At 52.2% G+C, this 24,280-nt stretch overlaps 1 protein-coding gene across 6 annotated transcripts in view; it reads left to right on the forward strand.

Moving 5' to 3' along the window:
• The window catches only part of ARHGAP26 (Rho GTPase activating protein 26), a 130,873-nt gene that overhangs the window by 88,709 nt on the left and 17,884 nt on the right, over positions 1-24,280 (forward strand). For all 6 annotated transcript variants that reach the window (XM_014948075.1, XM_014948074.1, XM_014948076.1 and 3 more), the window contains 2 exons: positions 1,770-1,908; positions 6,526-6,679. In XM_014948075.1, coding sequence (XP_014803561.1) covers positions 1,770-1,908; positions 6,526-6,679 — 293 coding nt within the window. The remainder of the gene's footprint in view (positions 1-1,769; positions 1,909-6,525; positions 6,680-24,280) is intronic.

The raw sequence follows: 24,280 nt of genomic DNA on the forward strand, positions 1-24,280 counted from the left end.
AAGGGAGCCCAGGGCAGGCCGGGGGTCCCTGCTACCCATTTTGGCCCCCTCGTGCTGAGGATCCTGCCCCAGAGAAGCTGCATTTAGCACACACAGCAGGGGTTCCCGCGGCAGGATGCTTTAGCCTGGTAAGCAATGTGCTGCAAATAGCCCTTCGAAATGTGATGGTGAGGGGCTGGGGGCTGGAGGGTACTGGTGGGATGCTGGGAGGGTTGGTGGGATGCAGGGAGTGGGGTGCAGCAGCTGTGCAAGGGACTGGAGAGCTTCTGGTCCCCAAAGTCCCATGGGGAGCATGGGGAACAGCCACTTTGGAGGTGGGGATGGCCACGGGCAGGGGTGTATAGAACAAGAGGGAATGGCTTCAAACTGCAACAGGGTAGGTTTAGATGGGACATTAGGAAACAATTCTTCACAGAAAAGTGGTCAGACACTGGAATAGGCTGCCCAGGGAGGTGGTTGAGTCCCCATCCTTGAATGTATTTAAGTGTCGTTGTGGCGTTGGGGAATATGGTGTAGGGGAGAACTTTGTAGAGTAGGGTTGATGGTTGGACTCGATGATCCCAAGGGTCTTTTCCAACCTGAATGATTCTATGATCCTGTGAAGGAGCTTGGTGATCTCTCCAGGAAGGGCTGCAGTGGGACTCCATGGGTTTCGCAGCGTTCCTGGCTCTGCACAGAGTCAACTGCTCCCAGGGCCTGGGGGTGCAGGAGTCAGGTGCAGTGATTTTCCATCACTGCCTGCACCTCACCCCATCTGCGTGCTCCAGTGCCAGACCCGAGCCTGGGCAGCATGTCCCTATGGATAAAAAGGCTCAGGAACGATGTCCTGAGCCGCGAGGTGTTTGATTCATTGAAAACGGTTCATTAATTCCTCTCCCAGGGCCATGAGGACAGCCCTTCCCACCCGCCCCTCCGTGCTTTGGGGGAGAGATGTGACATTGCAGTGTTTGGCTAACGCCTCTTGGCTCTTTAGCATTTATTTGTAGAAATGGGCATGGAGGGTTTGTGTGTGTGTGTGTGTGTGAGGATTTTGTTGTTGTTACATGAAACAAACCAATTAAGGGCTGGCGGCTGCTCCCGCTGGCTGGCAGGCGGCATCTGATGGCTTTCTGCAGGGCAGGAGCAGGCTGTGGCAGGGACAGGTAGAGCAGGAAAAGCCACGGAGAGGAGGTGTTTAATGTGCTCTAGCAAAGGGAGCCCTCGGGAGAGCTGGTCCTGAGGCAGCTGTTGGCTGTGCCTGGGGCTCCAGAAAAGAAACAATAAATTACCGAAACCCACCGCCACCAAACAAGTGCAGTTTTAAAATTCCATCCCCTTGAGAAAAACGTGATGACTCAGTTTTCTGATGGCTGTGGCTGGAAGCGGCAAAGACTTTCCTGGACTGGGGTGTATTGGGGCTGGGGCTGGGCTGGGGGGGGGGGTTGGGGGGACACGATGGTTGGTCTTCCCCGGAGGGCTCTTGTTGTCTTCCCCGGAGGGCTCTTGTCATCACCTGCTGGGGCACCCCCCACCCTCACAAACTCAGCAGAGAGCTGGAATATTGGGGTTCTTCACATCTTGCGACAGGCATCTTGGGTGCAGAATAGGGACAAGGAGTGCAGACAGGGGGGAGAATGTGGAATTTAGGGAATTGGACCCAAAATGTTGCCTTGTGGAATGCGTGTCTTCCTCAGCCGCTGCTCTGCGGAGCGGTGCGGACCAGGCAGGTAGGCAGCTCTTCTCTTCGGAGGGGTGATGCCAAGGAACAGCTTGTTAATTATTTTTAACAGATATTTAACACGGTGCCAGAGACTCCGCCGTCGAACTCGCAGCTGCTGTTATCGCGCAAGAAGAGCACGGACTCCAAACCTCCCTCCTGCAGCGAGAGGCCCCTGACGCTCTTCCACACGCCGCAGCCCAACGAGAAGCGTGAGTGTCCCGAGCCACAGCTCCTGATTGTTTTGGCCCTAATTGTGACTAACGGAGTGTAATTTCCCTGCCATCCTCATCCATTTTACTGGTGTTGATGGAAGAGATGGTTCCCCCAGAGGGTTCGGTTTCCTCTGCTGTCACGCTGATGGGGAGTGTGAAGATTCCCTGGCATCCCAGCCCCGGGGGGGGGCTGGGATTGAGGCTGCCTTAGCACAGTATAAAGTGTTGCTGTCCCTTCCCCACCTGGCGGGTCCCTGTGCCCTCCCCTTCTCATGTTCCCCGAGCCTCCCCATCATCAGCTCCGCACCCGTGGTGAGGGTGGGCACCCCCCGGCGTCCCTTTGGGCGACCCTTTGGGCTGCCCACAGGCACTTTGCCTTTTACAGGCACAAAAACGCGGCCGGGGGGGTCCTGCCTTTTTCTGAGGATGATGTTGCCCCAGCAGGGTGAAAATGCCAATCATCTTTCCATCTCTGTCACTAATTGCTTTTCCAGACATTTCGGTGGGAGGGTCAGAGCCCCATCCCTGCTCCCCGGGCGGCAGAAATGTCTCTGCTGGGGCTGTTGCTTCACGTTACAGCGTCAGCCCGGTCCCCAGCTCTCCCCTTCCTGCTGGCCGTGCCCTCCCCAGCCTGTTCCTGGCACTGGCCAGTGGCCCAAACTGTCCCAGTTCGCTCAAAAAAGTGGGAGAGTGACCTGGTGAGAAGAGCAGGTGACTCGGGGGGCGAGGAGCAGACGAGGCTGGAGGGATCCCGTCCGCGGGTGGATGGAGCGCTGGCCGTGTGCTTTGCTGACTCTCAAAACACGTGGGCTCCTCGGCCTCTGATTGAGTTACTGTTAATTACCAGGCACTCTCATTTGGGAGGATGTCATGGCGATACACGTGGGTTTGAGGAAGCAGGGGGAGCACCAAAGCGTGCTCTGGAAATAGTCTCTCACTCCACCCTCGCTGGAGCCTCAAATATCAAAAGCTGCTTTTTGAAAAGTTTCAGCTCAAGTCATTTATTTGCTGCTAACTAAGCAGCTGCTCGTTAGACTCCGGGGTCACCCGGCTGCCGGAGCCCTCAGGTACCATCCTGCTCTTGCCTGGAAGAGGAACCCAGTTCATTTATTTATTTCTGCACTTGTTTATTCCCAGATGAAGGAACGTTTTCTCAGTGTTCCTCCCGACAATCCCCTGTGTCTGTGTGAAGCCACCACCGTTTCATTCGGTGTTTGCCCTCCCTGTGCACGTGCCAGTTGAAGAATAATGTGGGGTTTCCTTTCCTACTGGTCTGGGGGAAGGACGAGGGCTTGGGCAGCAGCTCGAGCACCACGTCTGCATCGTGTCCTGAGCTGTGACACGGAAATGTCTCTGCTGTGACACAGGAGCAGTTCTGTGGGAGCACCTCTCTCCTCTGCTGGTGACTCTCTCAGGGATGGGGAGCCCCGGGGTAGGTGCTCACTTTGGTGCTCGTGGCTGAAAATAGGGATTGGGAGAGGTAGAGGTGGCCCAGAGGAGCCCCCAGCCCAGCGGGAAGAGGGAAGGCATCCTGCAGGAGTCATCTGGCTACGAAACAAGGACACAGTAGGATCTAACAGCTGGAAATTGAAGCTAGACACCTTCAAAATGGAAACAAGTGCACATTTTTTAAGATCGAGGGCAATTTAACCAGAAAAAGAAGTTAAGTGGGAGAGTGAATTTTCCATTACTTGAAATCTGGTTATCGAAGACAAATATCCTTCTAAAATTTTCACTAAAATTCATCATACGAAGCTGTGTGTAAGTCAAAAATTGCAATGTTCAACAGACAGGATTAGGCAAGAGATTAGATAATTATAGTGATTATTTCGTTGTTAAAGATTCACAGTTTTGTCCACAACTGACCCAGGAGCTGAGTGGATGTTGTGAAACAAGTCATGGGCACAGCCAACACACCGTTTTGTTCCTAATCAGTTCTTCATCTTAAGCAGTTTTGGGCACTTTGCTCATATTTTGTCGTGCAGAGAGCGTTGGTTGGGACGGTGTGGGGTTTGCTGGGGGGGAGCCCCCAGACGCCAGAGGCTTCGGGGAGGCTCCCACTGCTCTGCCCGACTTACTGCCACAGCCAAGAATCCTTCACATCAGCTTTTGAAAACACAAAGCAAAATACAATATCAGCCTTTTAAAAAGGAGGAAATAAAATAAAGCAGGAGTTTCAGATTCAGCCATTCATCTCCCTTCCTCTTTAGATGAAACACTTCCAGTTTCTTGGCTGATAGGGACTTTAATTCAATATTGGCTGGCAGCTCGCTCGGAGATTAGGCAGACAATTGACACTGATTTCTTAGGCTTACCGAGCTTATTTTCGGACTTCGGCCTTGGGCAGAAAATGTTTGGAAATAATCAGCCCCAGTGTTAGATCTCAGTCCCTCGGCTCGGCTCCCTGCGCCCCACAGCCGTGGGTACGGGGGGCTCAGCGTGGGCTCTCCCACCCCCATACACCACGGAGGGGGTCTCCCACGGCACTGCTGAACCTGTACTGGCAGATGGAAGAATGAAGGAGTCCTTTGGATTGGCCTTTTGGGGTTTTTAGGTCCATTGGGAGCTTAATTTCTCTTGTATTTCATCTGCTGGCTCCTGCTTCTGCCTGTCGATAGCCGTGGGGGTCAGGGCTCTGCTTTGCTTTGCTTTTTCCCTCTTGCCTTCGCCCTGGATAATCTTTTTCATTACGAAGTGCTTATGCTCTCTGAGTCCCAGGTGGGCTGTCGTGAGCTCACAGCTTCTTGTCGGAGACCCTGCCTCTCTGGGGAAATCACTCTTCTATAGGAACTGCCCTGACCTGGCGTAGGGGAAGCAGAGCTTGTGGGGGGTGTGAGGCACCGGGTGGCTCAAAGCTGAGGAGATCCTTTGTGGGTTCCCTTTGCCATGTCAGATGGTGGGGACTTGGAAACCAGGGCTGGGCAAAACGTCCAGCTTGGTACGTTGGAGGAAGAGAGGAGGGGACAGAGAAGTGTATGCGCTGCTCCTTCCCTGGGTGGCTTCTTGGAGATCAATCATAGAGTCGTAGAATGGTTTGGGTTGAAGGGACCTTAAAGATCATCCAGTGCCACCCCCTGCCCTGGGCAGGGACACCTCCCACCAGTCCAGGTTGCTCCAAGCCCCCTCCAACCTGCCCTTGAACCCCTCCAGGGATGGGGCAGCCACAGCTTCTCTGGCCAACCTGGGCCAGGCTCTCACCACCCTCACACCAAACAAGTTCTTCCCCACAGCTCGGCCCCCCCTCCCAGCAGAGGGGCTTCAGCCCTCCCAGCATCTCTGGGGCCTCCTCTGGCCCCACTCCAACAGGTCCATGTCCTTCTGATGATGGTGGCCCCAGAGCTGGAGGCAGCACTGGGGTGGTGTCCCCAGAGCGGAGTCGAGGAGCAGAATGTCCCCGGAGCTCCTCTTGGTCTCTTTTATCCTTCTTTAAATGTGTGCAGGACACAGATGAGTATTACATGTTCTGCTTCTAACGCAAGCAGAGGTGTACAATTCAAAGGGATTGAGGATAAGGGATTCCCCATCACTATGTGCTTTTTGGTAGTAATTTGATCATATTAGTGTGCACTGGAAAAATAATTTCTTTGAAAGATTTATCACTAAAGTAGGACTCATTATGTTTTCCAGCAGGTGCCTGTCTTTCAGGAAAGCATCATCACAGAAGTAGCAGTTCTCTGCAACGGGGCTGCTTTCCGTGCCATCAGTGATGATAATTGCTTCTCACAATTACAATTACTGCTTATACGGAAAAGGCATCTTAGGAAAATGAATTAATGTGATTTTAGGTAATTTGGCGTGGAGCTGAGGAGGGAGCTCACGCTGCGGATGTCGGTTTGGGATGCATAATATTTTCACTCCTCGCTGCTGAAGTTACATAAATAAGAGGGGAATGAATCTCTTGGCAGGATATGATGGTGGGAAAGGAGAAGCTCTGAGGAGCCTCCAGGTTGCCAGCAGAGCCTTCCCTGGCGCAGGGAGGGCACCTCAGTGGGCACCGGGCACTGTTTCAGAGCAGATGTAGCACCAGGTTTCCCACCCAGAGCTGCTCTGCCCAGAAGGAGTGATGGCAGTTGATGTCAAATCCTGGGCTGAAGTGTTTTTTTCTGCTGAGATAAACCTTAGCTGAGCTGTCCTTTTCTTGTCCCAAAACCCGCCCCTGCTCTGTCACACGCAGGCACGCTCCCCTGGCAGCTGGTTTCGCTCACAGAGAAATCCATTCCTGCACTTCATTTGCATTTTAATTTTTTTTTCAGGTTGTGTGGTACTTGGGATGTCTTTGGGAATATAAATTGTTAATGCCTTGAGAAAAAGAATTATTTTCTTACTAAAAATGGTGTTCATTTAAAATGTAGCTGCGTCCTAAGAAAAAATAGGGAGAGTGCTTGGTATTTCTTACAGTTTAATGTATGATATCTAGAAAACATGACTGCAAACAAACCGCCTGTCTTCTGGGGGCTGGTGAGAGCCTGCCCTATTTGCATTAGGGCAAATATTGTCATTTGGCAAATAATATTATTATCAGGAGCGCCCGATTGCAGCGGTGTGCTCTTTGCTTTGCCGTGTCGGTGGCTGTGAGCGGTGGCTGATGGTTCTTGGTCTTTGCTGTTTTTTCAGAGGAGAACAGGAACAGTCTCATCAACTCCAGCCTGGAATCCGTCATCTCCTCAAACGTAAACAGCTTCCTCAACTCCAACAGCGCTCCCCAGCCCAGCCTCAACTCCAGTGATCTTGAGCTAGAAGTAATTAAACCCAACAGGCCAAATTCACTGTAAGTACAGCGGTAATTAGTGTTTTATAGGCTCTCCCTCCTTAATCTTTAAACAGGGCTGTTTCTTACTCTGGATCCCAGCAGTTTGTTGAGGAATATGATTTAATGTTTTAATTTTTAATGGGTGCCTAGCTTGTGCCCTGCATTTTTAACTCTGTCTAAGCGGTGGAATTCGTTACTGGGGGTTGTATGTGCCGACGGGTTTCGGCTCTGATTATCCTGCCCGTGTGGAGTGTTTCTGGGGCAGAGCTTCGTGTCGCTGCATGAACTGCCCGACCCATCTGGTGATAACTCCGGCAAAACACAAAGGACTTTTCTTCTGAGTTAAATTCTGGGAGTGTTGTCAGTACAGTTGATCTCCGGCCAAATCTGTGCCATTGCTCCTGCTATTGCTTCCTTCATCTGGAAAGTTCAAGGGAAAAAATAGCGACCTTAGCAATGACTCCCTGGGGAGGGCCGAGTTATTTATGAAGTCCCCTGAACTTGACACAGCTGAGCCCTCGCGCCGATGGCCGGCTCTGCTGGGGGAATTTCCTTCCTGCCGCGGCTCTGCCGGGCCCGATAGCATTTTCCCACAGAACCTCCCCTCCTCCTGCATGTGAAGATCCGCTCAGATCTTCAAGACCCATCGCAGTCCTTACAAGCCAAAGCCAATTTTTCCCCCCGGGCTCCTCGGCACGCCCCTCCATCCCTGCGGATCCGCAGGAGGAATTCTGCTCCCTCCACAGCCCTTTACGGCCCCGCCGAACGCGGCGACCTTCGTGATGAAGGGAGACCTTCCTTCCCACCCTCCGGTCCTCCCACAGGCTCCCAACACTTCCAGTTCCCACTCAACCATAGAAACCCCCGGTCTCTTGAGAACAGACAGAGAGATTTTTGCTTTTGGCTATGGGCGGAGGGATTGATAAGGGCTGGAGATGGCTGAGTGCCAGGGTGGGCACTGGTAGAGATGGTGAAACTGGTTGCTGTTGGGTTGGTTGGTGGCAGGGGTTGTGGTTTGGAGGGTCTCGGGGGGTGTGAGCCCCTGCCTGTGGCCATTTGGGGGGGCAGGAAGGTAAGTCCAGATGCTGCTGCCTGCGGGTGAACAGAGGACGGGCTCTGGCTGCCATCCATCCGCTCTGCCTCTCCCCTCTCCATCACTGCCGCCAAATCCCGGAGCTGCATGGGCACCCAGCCAGCCCGGCCTGGGCACCGGGAGCGGGGCATGGGGCTCGGCTCGGCCCTGAGGGTCCCTGGGGGTCTGCCTGCCCCGAGAACGTGCCCACAAGGAGTGTGGTGGTGGTGGCACAGAGCACCCAACAGGTAGGACACCTCCCCGTGCCGGGTGTGCGTGGTGTGTGACGTACCGGGGGAAGATGCGTCGACATCTCGTGCCCACACTGTCGGTGGGAGCTCTGGAGGCCGGTCACATACCGTTCCCCCAACAGGATGTTTAGAGTTTATTTGTCCTTCAAGGGATAAAAAAAATGATGTGACTTACAATACAGCAAGGTTTGTCAGCCCGAGTCTTGCTGTGACCTTAAAGGAATTGTTTGCCCAACTTGCAGTTTTTCAGATTTCAAGAGTTGCTTCGTCCTAATAATTTCTCTTTTAAAGGAAATCGTAAAGAACTTCAGCAGAATGAATCAGTTAAAGCCACGTGGGGCTTTGAGGAATGAAGGCATCTTCCTGTTGCTCAAGGATTACTTGAGCAGAGCAGCAATGAAACCATTTCCTTGCCACTGGTTCGGGGGCCTTTGCAGTTTTGCACAGGACAGTAGTGAGCAGCAGGGGAGCTCCCACAGCTCTCATGGGGTTTGTGGCTTTTGGTGCTTTTCCTCAAACCCACTGGTTTGGAAGGTTTGGAAGGGACCTCTGGAGATCATCTTGTCCAACCCCCTGCCAGAGCAGGTCCACCCAGAGCAGGTTCCATAGGAACCACGAGGTGCATATTTTCTTCTCTATAACCTCAGATATGTAAATCAAATATCTTTAATCCACTCTCTCAATGAGAACTGAAGCGTCTGACTTCATGTTACTCTTTTTAAGCAGCACGTGTAGCTGTCCCTTCAGCCCCTCTGTGCCTGCTTACCCAGGGGTTGTCTCCTCCCCACAGCTGGATTTGCTGCTTCCACCTCATCCTCTAAGCCCCGGGGGAGCCCAGATGGGGTGTCCCCAGTGACACTGGCACGGTGGCTGCTGACCGCACAGGAGCAGGGACACAACTGCTCACCCGCCACAAAAGGGCTTTGGGAAATGGCAGGGAAAGGAGTTGGCCCATTTTGTTGATGTTCTTGCTTCTTATGAAGCTAAGAAGTGATGCTGTTGTGGAAACAGCTCCCGTTATCGCAGAGGGAGACTTGTTGGAGCTCACACGGTGAGGGCTGCGAGGCTGGGGGGTTCCTTGTTTTCCTTTAGCTGTGATGAGCAGTGACACATTCGAAGGTTGCCTTTAAATGTGCAATGCTAAAAATCGTGAGCTTTGCCTGTGAGAGCAAAGCCGTTTGGTTGAGCTTTTGTTTACAGAAGCCTCTCTGCTCCCCATCGGAATGGTGGTGGATCCCCCAGGTCTGCTCCCCGGGGAGCCCAGCCGGTTCCTCAGTCCTCCTGGTGAGTGTGTGGCTTCTTCCCCAGCCTTGTGCCCATGGCCACGCTGGGGACAATGTCTCCCCACCTCCCTGCCATCACCCCTCCCGGGGACAACTCCGTCCCATTCACACTTGCCTTCCCTTCAGCCTGGTCCTCCTTCCCCACCCGGGAGGGAGATGGTGGTGCTGGAGAGAGATGGTGGTGCTGGAGGGTGAAGGCCCTTCCTTCCCAGCCACCAGTCGGGATTTTACTATGGGAATGCGTTTATTTAGTAGGGCTGGTTTTTATTTTTATGGAAAAACTTTGCTCTGGGCGGGAGTTGTACTGGGTGAGTCAGCAGGACGGCTGTCCCATGCCAGGAGCTGTCACAGCGCTGGGGACCGGGGCTGGAGGGGCCACCGCAGCCCCGGGGAGGGGGATCTGTCTCTAAATAAGCACTGGCTTTCTTTACCCTGCCCTTGCAGAAAACGTGGCAAAACAAGAACCAGAAAGCGCTGTGTTTGTAGCGTGGACACAGGCTTCAGCTGGGGTGGGGGAAGTTTCCAAACTCAGTTGTGTGGTTGTGAAAAACAACGGGTTTCAGATCACGGTTTTTAAAATCCTTTTAGAGAAGCACCTTGCTCTGTGCCTCTGCGGCTCATACCTGTGCAGGCTCCGGCGTGGGGTGTAGCACTGCCCATAACCGACTCCTCCACGGGGGTTTGTTTGGTGTTTTTTCCTCTCTGCTTTATTTCTGAGCCTCATCTGCACTGTTCGAAGCCCTCTGTTGTAGGGGTGGTTGCTCCGAGCCCTTACATCTGGCCACGGCCAAACCAGAGGTGGGTGCTGCAGGTACAGGCAAACTCCTGTTACACATCCTCCTTAGAGTCACCTTTTAGTGCTTAAAATACGTGTTACCTCAGTCTTAAATTACTGGGTGCTTCTGGCTGGCTTCCTACCTGCGACTTGCTGCTGCTTTTACAGTGGTTTGCAAAGCTGAACAACTGGTGTGTTACAGTTTGGAAAATAGTCTTACTGGAGGAGTTGGATGGAGCCACGAGGGTTTTGGTTTCTCCCCTCACGGTAATTTCATGTTGTGTGGGGCTGTTTTGAGGGGGGGGTAACGAGATGGGCTGCATTTTTGCCCTGTGGCTCCTCAGAATGGCCAGCCTGCCCTCCTGTGCACATGAACGTGCAGACAAGACCAAATAAGACTAGAATAGGAAAGCTGGACACATTTTTTTTTAAAGTCCTTGGCCACGTCTTTGCAGTGATGTTTCCCAGCGTTGGCTCTGAGCACTCAATTTAATCCCCCCTCCGCCCTTTCTAATTCCTTTGCTGCCACCAAAGGACAATCTGACAGGGCTTCTGGAATCATGTCGCATCATCTGGATGATCTTTAAGGTCCCTTCCAACCCTAACCATTCTATATTCCATATGTGATATGTCCTGTAATGCTTCTGGCTCTCCCTGGGGGAGGTGGTGGGGCCAGACACCTGCCCCACCATGGGCAGCCAAAGAGCAAAGCTTCTTCGGGGCTTGTTTCAGCATTTGGAGCTCACTGCTTGGCAGCCTTGGTGTCCTTTCAATGCAGGATGGGTCCACACGCTGGTAGGTGTCTGCTGGGTTTCGTGCTGGTGTGGTCATTACAGAGCAGCTCCATCCACAAAGTCAACGCCTTTGCCGGTTGCCCTGGGAATTTGCTTTGTAGGTGCAAACCAAGTCAAAAATAAGGAATGTAGGAAAAAAAATCACTTGATGAAGGAAATACCATCTGTTACTCCTTCAAATGAAATATTAGCAGGCATTTTGACCCAATTTCTCTAGGAGATGCAACCAGCCCAACGACACTATCCATGTTGGATGGTGTCTCCTCATGGTTTGGGCCTGTTGGCCATCCTGCCTGGCCAGCCCCAACTCCTGCTGCTTGCCACTCCTTCACCCGGGGACTCTGCCTTCAGGGAAATAATAGCTTTGGGAAACTTGGATTTAGTTATCACGTGTCTGTTTGCATTTTACTTTATTTTCTCATTGACCAAGTATGGCCATTTCTTGCCCTCCGTGGGCATGGAAAGACATGAGGAGCAGATCTAAGGTCTAGTGGTCATGAAAAAAATAACCCAGTTAATCTGAGGAAGAGAGGCTATTCCCATGTGCTTTTGATTTACAGGACCAGAATAAATCTTCATTAGGCATCCCAGTTAAAACTTGAGCAGTGTTTCCTCCTTCCCTGCCTGAAAATGAGATAAATTTCAAGTATTAATATATATTTGCAGAAGAGCCTCCATTGGTGGCTTCTCCCTAGGGTTGGCCCGAGCTGGGGGAGCCCTGGGCTGGTGGGCAGAGAGGGGTGGTGGCTCCATGGGGCCATGGTGCTGGTGGCCAGGACACACCACGTGAGGGATGGCACCTTCTTCCCATTGCCCCATCCCTGTGCTCTCCTCTGAAGTCCCTCACCACCCCAATGCCACGTCCAGCAGCAGGCAAACCAGTGCAGCATCCCCGATTTATCAAACAGGATAGAATAGTGGGGTTTTTTGAGTAAATAATCCCTTAAAACTGCAAACAGCCTTGGCAATTATCAGCTGTGACACACGTAAGTGAAAGCACGCGAGGAGAAGTAAATAGACCTTCAGATGCTGCTGGTTCCTCACAGAATTTAAGTCACTTTTTCCACTCTGAAAAATAACTACGTAAACATGACACAGCCTTATTCAGCAGCTCTGCTCCCTGCACCCACGCAGAATGCAGATCTCTGCAGCAAAAATAAATTGTTTAGGTTTGCTTTTCTTCTTCTTTTTTTTTTTCTTAAATAAACTTTTGTGGAGTTGTCAGTAAGTAGGAGTGATGGGACCTTTACCGTACCCTGCCTCGTTAGTCAAATTATCTGAAAAACAAATCTTGCTGATTTGGGGAGCTGTGTCCCGGTGCTGTTGGGGAGATGAGCCAGGTGTAACGGGCAGCAGGACCTGGTTAGGAATTCAGGGGAGAGTCTCTTGGTTTCTGGATGCCGTGTGAAGCTGGCAGCCAGAATAAACTTCTTTTATTTATAGAAAGACCCCCCTGAAGGCACACAGAGAGCGTGTCGGGGGAGTGAGTTGCGGGCTGTGAAAGCCCATGCACTCTTTGCAGCCATCCTCAGCTTTCATGGTGTGGGGCACAGAGGGGCTGGGGGTCACTGGGTTTTGTTATTCTCCCGGCAGAGCTCGGGGGGACCCCGCGAAGGGGCTGCGGGTGCTCCCGTGGGTGATGTGATGCCTGCCCTGGCACCCCCAGTCCCGGCTGGTTTAACTCGTGCAGTGGAAAAAACCTATAAAAACCTATCCTCCAGAGTGGGTCTGTTTTCCTATAAAATCCAGTGCTTTACATCATTGATAAACACGTGCCATCCTGGTGGAGCTGGGCTTAGAGTTAACTCTGCAGGCCCCGAAGCTAACCCATGGCTGCTGTTGGTGGGGATCTCAGCTGCTCTCACAAAATACTGTCATTTCTACCTTTTCAGTTGAAAATCTAGAAATGCTCAGCTGCTTTTTAGTTTCTTTTATTATTTTTTTATTAACAGATAACAGATATATTATATGGACTGTCTAGTTGGGTAAATAGCGGTGGAGAGGCCAAGGTGGTCAGTCCAAGAGGCAGCTCCAGCAGCGGCAGCCTTGACTCTGCTCTGCCCTGGGATTTACCTCCTAAAAGTAAATCCCATCTTTATCAGACGGGGCTCGGCAGCGAGGGCCGGGATGGCAGCTGCTCAGAGGGGTTCCATTTCAGGCCAGGAAAATGTCCGGTTGCAGCTGAAGTTACTAATTCCGAGGGCGGTGTTAGATGAGCCGGGGGGTGAAGTGGAACCAGCTGGTCTTGCAAAGGGAGATGCTCGTTAGTCCCGGCTGCGCTTTTCACACCTTTCAAATGTGATGGAGGCTGGTTAATAAGGAGCTGTTGCTCTCACCAGATAACATCTCGCTGACTTGGCAGAAAGGCTTGCCCTCCTCGTCAGCTGGATGCTCCTGCTGGGTGTCGGAGGGAGGAAGATGATGTCACCCCATGGGATGAATGAGGGGTACGTGCCAGGGGCTGCTCCTGGGGTCCCAGAGCTGGTGGGGGCACAGGAGGGTGGCGGGGGCTTGGGGCCAGCCCAGCCAGCTGCCCCAAACATCAGTTTTGTTTCATCTTGGGCTGTTTCCTCCCTGTTTGGGGTGGCCTGGTCCTCACAAGGGCTTTGGGAGCTGCCAGGTTGTATCTACATCCCCGGTGACATCCGTGACAAATGCCTCTTCCCCCTTTTTCTCCCTCTTTCACTACCCATTCCTGTCTCCTGCTGGGATTGTACAAATATTTCTGGCTTTGGCTGCAAAGCCCTGTTAGTCTCGGGCTCTGAGCTTTGGGCTGGTCCAGAACCCCCATTCTGCCAGCAGCAATACAGGGGTTCATTCTCCTGTTTCTGATGTACATGTTGAATTTTGCCCAGTTTGAAGTTCAGCTGTTTTTTCTGGCCAGCACTGTCATGTTCCAAAGGTGGGATCCCCCATCGGAGCTACCCCATCCCTGGAGGGGCTCAAGGGCAGGTTGGAGGGGGCTTGGAGCACCCTGGGCTGGTGGGAGGTGTCCCTGCCCAGGGCAGGGGGTGGCACTGGGGGGGCTTTAAGGTCCCTTCCCACCCAAACCGTTCCACCATTCCATGATTCTCCCCAGACTCCACATCTCTGGAGACATGGATGTCCTCCCACTGGTCCCAGCATCCATTGTGTGCTTGGGGCCCTGCTCACCCCCACGTGCCAGTGGATGTGGGTAGGAACAAGGACACACAAACAGCCGAGCCCCTTCCAGTTGTTTATTCCTCTTCTCCTTATTAAAGCCCTCCCCGCTGTTTAACTGGTCGTGGGTAACTGGTTTGGGTAACTGGGCAGGGTGTGGGGAGCACGGTGGTGCCAGGGGGTGGAGGAGCTTCCCAGCGGGGACTAGACGGGGAATTTTTGAGCTTCTGTTTCCTTCTGCAGCAGTGTTTCTTGGAGGTCAGGCTTATAGGGCAGAGCATTTCTGAGATAATCCCTTCCTTGTTATCAAACGCTGTAAGTGAGGTGCGGGACCGATGCGCTTCGTGGTTTCCAGCTGTGTTTTCCATATAAGTGTGTTGCCCGTTGTAAGGATGAATAAGGCTCAGGAGATAGGAACTCTGCAGTGCTTTTAAAAGGGAAAAAAAATTATCTATAGATTAATGTAAGACCATGTAGAGACCATCAACTGGGGATCTGCCCTGAATATCGCAGGGGAGCTGGTGATGCAGTGCCCCTTGGTGGGGGTGAGCTGGGTGGAGGGGGCAGGAGGGAATGGGCAGGAGGAGAGAAGGCAGGAGGAGAGCAGGCATCTCTGCCCCTGCCCTCCGGAGCAGGCTGTGATGTGTCAGGAACAAGCCCTTAACCCGCCCGACCTCTGCAGTTCCTCTCCCTCTTGCTCGCCTGCCCTTGTTTTGCAGAGGGTGTCGTGGCTCTCTCTTATTTTGCTTGTGTTGTTTATATTCCCGGGGAATAACGGCAATTAGAGGTGCAGGAGGTGCAGGAGCGGGTCCCACCCTCATCCTGCCTTCCCGGCAGCCACTTTGGGAATGTCCCTCTGAAATGGCATCTCTGGGACTTCTGTTTAAGAAATTTTCTCACAAATGAAGTGCTCCTGTCCCTGAGAAACCTGGATTCTTACCCGCTCTCCTCCCACCCCAGACTTCAGCCCCACTTGTGATTTGGAAAAAGGCTGGGAAAGTGTACGGGGTTTTTGTATTGACGTGTGTCGCTATAAAAATGGGGTAATTTGTGCTCAGAGGGGTCCTCTTCCTCCTGGGTGGGAGAGCTGGTGCCCAGGGGATGGCAGCCAGCAGGGTTGGGGCCACCACCCTGCGCAGGGGGTTCCTGCACTGCATCAGACTCTTAATGCCATCTTCGCCATGCTTGCCTTAGAAAAGACGTTTCTTTTTACTTTAGCTTCATTTTCTGGTTCTCTCAGATCGTATGAAATTGCAAAGCAAACCTTGTGGCAGGCGCAGGGGTGGCTGGAGCCTTTCGTGGGGCTACAAACTGCCCGGGGTGCTTGGGGAAGATAAAGCGGGACCATGAGGAAATAGGAACTTGATTAATTGCAAGGCTTTGGGCAAAACAAAGCTGTTACTTCTTCCTTCCACGGCATTGTGGCCGGCTGGCCAGGAGCCACCACGGCTCCGGAGAAAGCCAAGAGGCGGGAGAGGCGTTGGCGGGGCCAGGGGCTCAGGGCTGGGGTCCCCCTGGGACCCTCCTCGCTGCCCTTCCTTGGGGGGATTAGACCCTGAGCGCTGCCTCCTGGGGGGCTGCTTGGGCCGGAGAGCAGTGTCCCCCACCAGCCCTGCTCTGTGCCGCCACGCAGGGCTCAGCCCAGACCCCGAAACCCTGGGCTTTTGCCTAATCTGGGCTTTAATGGCAAAGGCCGGCCTCGAGGGGCGGCTCCTCTGGCTGCCGAACAAAAAAAAAAATGGCATTTTTTAGGGATTAGGTAAAATCTCATAATCGCAGCTCCTCTGGAAAAGCCTTATCTAATTTTATTTTTAAGAGGAGCAGACCTGTTCCCAACTGCGGCCATACCTTGGCACTGGGGGTTTCACCCTCGGTGTTTGTGGTCCCAGTGGGGTCAGGGTGGCCCGGGGCTGGTGGGAGAGGTGGCCTGGGTGGTCCCCAACCCCGGGTCCCCAGGGAAATTGCTGCTTGAAGCGTTGCCTTCCAAGCAGTGTCATGATACACAATTATTTTTGTCTTTCCCTCTCTCCTGGTGGGGCTGGTTGGGTTTTGCATCATTTGCGTCTCCTGCCAGAGGTGTGAGGTGGTGCCACAAGGCACATGGAGATGGGGACACCCCTGACAGGTCTGCACATCATCCCGGCTGGAGGAGCAGAGGTTCTCAGCCATGGAACTGCCCCTCGGTAGCAGAACATCAACCTGTGTTTGATGGAGATTGGGGTGAAGTTCCCCCAAATGCAATAGTTTCCTCTCCGGTTCGGGGTCATGGGAAATAGTCGAAGGCTACGAGAGCAGGACTGGGGACACCACAGCAAGAATGAAGTGTGAGGGTTTGTGCAGAACACCGAGTTTGCTGCAGAGGCTGGTGGTGGCGGCTCTGCAGGGTGGGCTGGGACCCGGGGAGAGGGGAAAATGCCAAATTTCTGCAACAAAAAAGCAGATATTTCAGCCAGCAAAGGCAGGTTCCCACCCCGGTTATCTGCTGGGGGACCCAGGGGTGTTTCTCTGCGCCGGGCAAGGCAGGGGGGTTTCTGCAGACGTCTCTGGGGTCTTGCATTTTGTATTTTAGACATGGGGTTGGCTTCGTGCTCAAGGGATTAGAGATTATTTACACTTTAAACCAGAAACCGCCTATCTCCCAGTTTTCTTATTTGAGAAAAGATCCTAAAATTCCCAGTCTGTTGCTTGACTTATTCCAGATGACATAATTTTCAAAATATCTTATGACTTTTTCTTTTTTTTTTTCTCTCTCTTTGGTGCAGACTGTTGTAAGGGTGTCTGTATGTTTGTTTTTTCTAAGGCAGTTTTAGCTTGTGAGTCCCAGATTGTGCCTGCAGCCTGAAAGCTCCATAAACTTCAGTGATTCAAGGGCCTGGCAAACATCTCCAAACCTGTTCCGTGCGGAGCACAGGCAGCGTACTCAGTAGACTCTGCAGATAAATATACTCCAGGCTCAGTTGCTGATGGCAATACATTCTAAACCTTGCATATAAATACATGTATATGTATATGTATATATTTCATAATTCTTTCCTGTGTCGTGCTTAAATAATCCTGGATTTATTTTTGAAGCATCTGTAAGCTTCAAAAGGTAAGAAGTATAAGGTATTTTGAGATCTGTGAAAAAGAGCGATGCTCACAGGCCTCCAGAGCCGTGATGTTGTTTGGGGAGGGCAGAGGGAAACAACAAACTTCCATCTGCGTACTCAGTAGACTCTGCAGATAAATATACTCCAGGCTCAGTTGCTGGTGGCAATACGTTCTAAACCTTGCGTATAAATACATGTATATGTATATATTTCATAATTCTTTCCTGTATGGCAATACATTCTAAACCTTGCATATAAATACATGTATATGTATATGTATATATTTCATAATTCTTTCCTGTGTCGTGCTTAAATAATCCTGGATTTATTTTTGAAGCATCTGTAAGCTTCAAAAGGTAAGAAGTATAAGGTATTTTGAGATCTGTGAAAAAGAGCGATGCTCGCAGGCCTCCAGAGCCGTGATGTTGTTTGGGGAGGGCAGAGGGAAACGACAAACTTCCATCTGTTATTCCAGGCTGTTTGGCTGAGAGGAAAAGCCCAACACCGAAGGGCCGCCAGCTCCCCCGGCACCTCTGCTCCTTGCGTTGGGCTCACAGAAGGAAAAGGTCAAAGCCGGATGGTTTATCTGTTTTTCTGCTGTGTGGGCTTTTCATATCCCCCAGAGTTTGGCATAACAAGTTCTCAGAGCCTTAGCTCTTTCACTTCTCAGTTGGCTCTTGGTCTAGAAACTTTCCGCAAATTGAACTTGAAAATTAAGCCAAATATTCTCATAAAATAAGTCTCCAGTTCTGTGGCTAACCCCATATGAACTAGTAGTCATACGTCAAAATATTTTCTCCAGGCTCATCCATTAAAACAAAGGTAATTTGTGGGGCAAAGGGCCCTTTTCCTAAGGGGTCCAGGCGCCTCTTTGCCCTTTCTGGGCAGGAAGGAGTTATGGGGGGCTCAGAGTCTGCTGCTCGGTGTCCCCACGGGGCTGCTGCTGCCGGGGTGGACGGACGGACGGGGGGGTGGACGGACAGACAGACAGCCTTTTCAGAGCCTGACTCCCACCGCCCGCAGCCTCTCGGGAGACTTTGCAGAAGCTGCTGCCTTTGGGCAGCCCCGCTCCGTTTGTCTGAGCTGCCCCGGGAACAGCTGAGGGTGCTTCTCGCAAACTGAATTAAATTAGATCCCCCTCCAAGAGAGCTCAACAAGCGCCTTAAACTTCAGCGGCTTTAAAAGACAGTGGGGTGGACGGACGGATGGGGGGGTGGACGGACGGACAGACAGACAGACAGCCTTTTCAGAGCCTGACTCCCACCGCCCGCAGCCTCTCGGGAGACTTTGCAGAAGCTGCTGCCTTTGGGCAGCCCCGCTCCGTTTGTCTGAGCTGCCCCGGGAACAGCTGAGGGTGCTTCTCGCAAACTGAATTAAATTAGATCCCCCTCCAAGAGAGCTCAACAAGCGCCTTAAACTTCAGCGGCTTTAAAAGACAGCTTTCTTGAAAGCCCGGGAAAGAAAAATACAGACATTGCGCTTTCATTGCTTTCTTAATTCATGTAATTAGTGTGGAGATAGCCGCATAGCAGTATTTTCTTCAAAGAAACTGCTTCAGACAAATATTGGCTAATGGAAATTTTACTTTCAAATAAAGCCGTATTTGAAAATACATTAAGGCCATTGTGGGGAAATGGATGCAGGAATCAAAGATGCTACAACAAAGCCTTCCCCGGGGCAGCAGCAGAATAGGCTCTATTTTGTCAGGAGCTGATGTGCCCATCTCAGACTCGCTGCCCAGCCCTTTCTTTTTGGCTCTCTCCTCTCCATCCTGCCGTCCCCCTCCTCCAGATCCCTTTGATTTTGGGTCCCGGGGTGCGTTTTGCTCCGTGGCTGCCGTGCAGCTCCTGCTCAGCCCCTGCATCCCGGCTCCACATCCCTCCCCCCCAGCTCACTCTGCAGCTGAGTTTTCTTTTGGGCAGCATCTCTCAAGCGTGAGCCTCGCCAAAATTTTTATTGAGACTGCTGAAAGCACAATGATAGTAAATTAGGTCTTTCTGCCACCTATAAATGTCACCACAGTCAAAATATTTTAAAGAAACGGCCGAAGGCATTCTTTGGTTCCTCTCTCTGCAGGCAGGTTTAATTCAGAGCCGAGGATGTCGCCCGGGCTCTGCCTCGTGAAAGCCTTTTGACGAATGTGGGAGTGTTTTCCGAAGGCAGCGCCACTTCCCAGCCCAACCACACAGGCACTGAAAATGCTGAAAACCTCCCAAATCTCCCCGGTCTCCCGGCAGCCGGGGCTGTGAATGGGCCGGGGCGGGCGCGTGAGCGGGGTTCAGATGGGGACCACCTCGGGGGCACCCCCCTCCACTCCCCCCATCCCATTTCCCAGCGAAAAGCCCACAATTTCCCCCCCCCCCGAAAGGGGCAGGAGGCAAACAGGGCTGCTGGCTCACAAAGACATCCTGTCTCCCTCTGAAAGAAGATCCTTGTGCCTAATTAACTTCATAAATTAGCCGGGGCTGTAACGCCACCACTTCAGCCTCAAACGGAGGTAACCCAATCCCCCCCGTCCTTTCTGCCGCCGTCAGGGATCCTGCCGCCCGATTAATTTGCCCTGGTGCCCTTCCCGTCCAGCTGCGCCGTGGCCGTGCCCGGGCGGCTCCGCAGACACTGTTGACAGGGCTGTGCTAAGCTGGGAAATTATCAGTAGCATAAGAACCGCCGCCAATTATCCGCCCGCCCCCGCGCGCTGGCATCGCTCCCCCCGCCTCGGCCCCCCGCCTGCCGGCACCTGGCCACGGTGGCAACCGGCCCCGGCGAGGACGGCTGGGTTGGAAGCCACCTGTGGATCCCTGGCTGGCCTTGCTGGGTGATGGTGAAGGAGATGGTGCTGGGGGGCCGGGGGGGGAAAGGAGCAGCGTCGCATCTTTCGTTGTTGTCTGCACCCGCGCTTGGAAAAACACAAACTCTGCAGAGGAGGGGGCTTGGAGCAACCTGGTGTGGTGGGAGGTGTCCCTGCCCAGGGCAGGGGGTGGGACGGGATGGGCTTTGAGGTCCCTTCCCACCCAAACCACTCTAGGATGCTATGGAAAAATCGCCCACCCTCCCCGAGTGCTGTGCTGTGATTTGGAGGAGGTGCCTCTGGGTTGGTGCAGGGACGTTCACCTGAGCTGGATGGCCCAGAGGTCTCTGTCTGACAAAGCCTGGGGCCCACGGGGGGGTTGGGGCTCTTCCAGCCCGTGCTGCTGCTCCAAACAACATCGCCAACTAATCACCTCTGTCCAGAATATCTACAGCTTTTAAGTATGGCAGCCTGAGGGACTTAAAATTATGTGTCTTTCTGCGGCTTTAGTTGTGTTTGATGTGAGAAAAAGTGTTTTTCAGGTCTCTCCCAAGAGCCAGGCTCTTCCACGTGACGTGGGGTCACACTAAGGTGGTCTCCATCCTCGGAGGTTTCCAAGTGCCCATGGATCCTCCTGCCCCAGTCTCAGCCACCTCGGCTTGAGCAGGAGGTTGGGTCAGGGACCTCCTGGGGTCCTCCCCGGACACCTCGGGAGCTCCGGGCGCTGCCGTGGGAGTGGGGACGCTTGGAGTCTTACAAATAGCAGTGAAAAAACAGCCAACCAAGAAAAGAAGCGAGTTGAGTGCACTGGTGTTTGCTGTGTTTGGTGAATGGGAAGGGAGAGGAGGCTCCGTTCGCAGCTGGATGGCTGGCAGAGGAGCTGAGGTCGGGCCAGTAAACTGGGAGGGTTGGACTGGGCTGCACTGGGAGGGGACGTGCAACTGGAGGAGGAGGAGGATGATTTTGCTAATGAGGCAAAAATGTTATTACAAAGCTTGGGCTTTTTGAGTGAAAAAAAAAAAAAAAGATGAAAAAAAGAAAGAAAAGAACAAAACCGGATCTTCTCTTGGTAAATACGATCAAATTGGATCCGCTCAGGACTGTGGGGATTGGGTTTTGGAGTGAAATGGTGAGATCAGCCCCCTGTAACTGGGGTTTGCAGAATACTTGCAAAACAAAGCCGTACAAGAACAAATATACAGAAGGAAATCAGGCAAATCAAGTAAATGCATAAAATTATTATGCGGTGACTTTACTCACCCATTATTCTCAAATCACTTTTACAGGCCAAAATAATCCTCATTGTTTTTCCCAACGCGTGTGACTTCTGTGGGCAGGTGTTAGCTCTTCACACTGCGTGAAGAGTGTTTGCACAATACAAAACTAAGAGTTTTTAGCTCGTGGTGCTGATGAAGGCTTCAATAAACGCCCTTTGTTTTTTGTTAGGATTTGGGTCTGGAAAGGGCCTTCTCTGGAATTATGCGCGGCAGATTGCTGAGCCAGGAATGGATTTTTTACGGTGTGGAGCAGCTTTTCTGACCATTTCCAGAAATTGCTTAAAAAGTCAAAGAAACTTTTCTTCCTTCGGAGTGCGGACAGTAACAGCTTGGGGGTTGGGGGGGGGTGGGGTGTTGCTGCCGCTGGTCCCATGATGCTGGACCTCTGTTGCTGTTTCCACTTTATTTTTTTTTTGGGGGGGGGCTCATGTTTAAAGTCTGAGAGTGTGTGGGTCACTGTTCCTGCAGCTCCCACCGCCCCTGGGCACCCTCTGCTGCGTCAGGAGCTGCTTTTATGGTTGGCAACCCCCCCCGAGCAGCGAGGCAGGGCTGCCCCCTGCACAGGAGGTGTTTACCTCAAATATTTGATCCTCCCAAACACCCCCCCACCGCCCACCCCAAGCCGATCTGGGAGCTGTGATCCCCCAGGGAACTTTAATTGCCTTCATTTTCCAAGAATCCCATACGGTTGCCGGGGTGGCAGATGGGAGAGTTTTCTTTTTCTGGGGGACGTAAGATGGCAGTGGATTGAATGCCAGCGAAAAATGAGAGGTTTCTGGAGGACTGTTGAGTTCTCCTTAATTGTGAATGCAATTTGTTGGTGACTAATGCAGCCAGACTTGCAGAATTACCTCATGTGTTAGAAGCAGTGGCGCGGTGGAAAAGATGTGACTAAGATGCTGGCTCCTGATTTACCAACACTTCCCTCCAAAACTGTTGTTTGGCTTCCTACTGGCACATTACAACTTCTCTATTAATAATTAAGAGATTTAATATGGTCTGAAAGCACTTGCTTCAACATAAAAATCCGCCAGCTTGATTTTCAGTCTGCCGAGAGCCTTTTGAGCAGCGAGGGAGCAGGGAGGGGGTTATTAATGGAGCAGAAAATACAGAAAATACAGCTGCTGAGAGGCGGTGGAGCTGGGCAGAAGGTGTCGTGTCCAGGCTGGGTGCTGGGAAGGACCTGGAGACACCTTAGCGGGGACCCGTGGTTGCCCCCGTCCCACTGCCCTGCCCCAGTTCTCCCATTTCCAGTGCTGGTAGGATGTTTCTGTAATGAAGAGCAGTGACTGATGGGTTGGTAACTGGCTGTTATAAATGACTGCTGATGAAATGCTGTTCCATATTAAGATGGCACGATGCTCCCATCGCCCGGATCCCACCCGATGGGGAGGACACCCACCCACCAGCCCGGCGAGCTCCCTTTCCCCAGTGCCTCCAGAGCTTACTCATGCTGAAAACGCACCCATTGCTGATTCTTTGCTTATTCATTCAGCCTCTCTCCAGCATTAACACCAGCCTCTCAGCTTCACACCACAAGGCTCTACCACAGCAGCAAGGTCATTGCATCCCTTTGAAACATCAAGCGTCATCTTGTCTGTATTTGGAAATGGAAATGTCTACTAAGTGGGACAACAAAAACTCCAGCTCTCCTTCTCAAAGTCAGAACTCTTCCCATTCTCTCTTTTATTCAAGTGGAAAAGCTTTTAGGTTGTTCATGAAATTACTAAAGCGGGGAAATATTTCTCCATGTGGGAAATAAGCCAAGCAGCAAAGTGCCAGGACAAGCCAATGTGCTGGGTATCTTCAGCATTGCAAAGAGGGACATGTCCATATTATCCAAAAGAAGATCCTGTAATCTGTGCTCATGGAGACAGAGGAGCTAAGAAATGGAGATGTGGGAAAGTCCGTGCTGAGGAAGGTGAACTTTTCTGGACCTCTGGTCAGGTGATGTTGACCACAGTGCGTTTTGGCCGCTTATTTTCCTAAGCGTGTCATTATTTTCCACCTGAATGGTTGCACAGCAAGATGAGAGAGTAACACTGGAGAGAGTTTTAGCATCATTTTTCTTGCACTTAAAGTGCCAAAGAGAGGAAGAACCCTGCCCACCTGAAGCCCTGTGAGGTAACGGTGACGCCCGGGGTCGTGTGTGGTGCCATCACTAACCTGCACCGCGGCCGGTGCCTGGGAACCGCTTGCTTGAGCCCATCCATCTGCTCCCTGAGCTTTGCTGGGACAGGCAGCGTTGCATGAACTTCATGAGCTTCTCATCTCAAGGCTGCCTCCCATCTCGCTCAGCCAACAGAGCCATGCCACTGGGCTTAACCTTTGCCAACGCAAGGCCAAGTGCCCCGGCGTTCAATGATGCTATAATCATTTTTTCTGGTTAGCTTTGAGAGGAGCCCTGTGTTCTGCAGCTTTGTTTTAGAGGAACGGATCAGGAGATAAAGGGTTGGATGGTTCTTGATGCATTTTAGTGCAGTCAGGTATCCACACTGTCAGAATGGAAATATATTTATTTATTCTTGAGGTGATTTCATGAAAGGGCTTTAACTCCTCAGGAGACTGTGCCCATTCATGGCTGTTAGATGTTGAGATAGCCTCGAGTTCCACAAAAAAACAAACAGCAAGTTGTAAACGTTTTTGAAGTGGAACTGGTGTCCTCTGGGCTGGGAGAACAAAGCAGCAGAAGTTGTCTGGAAACCCTGCTGAGAACGACCCTTCAGACCCGTAAATGCCTTGAGGACCTGAGCTGGGTGGAGAGAGCGCCAGGGGCAGCCTGGGGAGGGACATCGCAGAGCAAGAGGAGTTGAAAAGAGGCAGGTTATGAGAAGGGACTAGAAAAAGAGATATTTTTTTTTTTTAGCTACAGCAACTGGAGACCAGAGTCTGGAAACAAGAATTGTTGCTCTTTTCCCATGTTGGGGCAGCAAGCCCCGGATGAGAAGGGCCGGGCAGTGGGTGCAGCAGGAGGTGGGGAGGAGCAGCGTGATCCTAAAGACATTCCTGGGCAGAGGAGTTGGCTGGAAGAGTGGGATTCCCAAGGGCGGTTGAAGGCACAGGGGGGCTGATGGTGGCTACACAACATCTTCCTGCACCCTGTGGTGGAGCCTCCTCCCTGGGCTGTGGGTCCCGGGGGCTGTTCCGAG

The sequence above is a fragment of the Calidris pugnax genome, unplaced genomic scaffold (genome assembly GCF_001431845.1).
Source record: "Calidris pugnax isolate Ruff unplaced genomic scaffold, ASM143184v1 scaffold27, whole genome shotgun sequence".
In the NCBI taxonomy this organism is placed as follows: domain Eukaryota; kingdom Metazoa; phylum Chordata; class Aves; order Charadriiformes; family Scolopacidae; genus Calidris; species Calidris pugnax.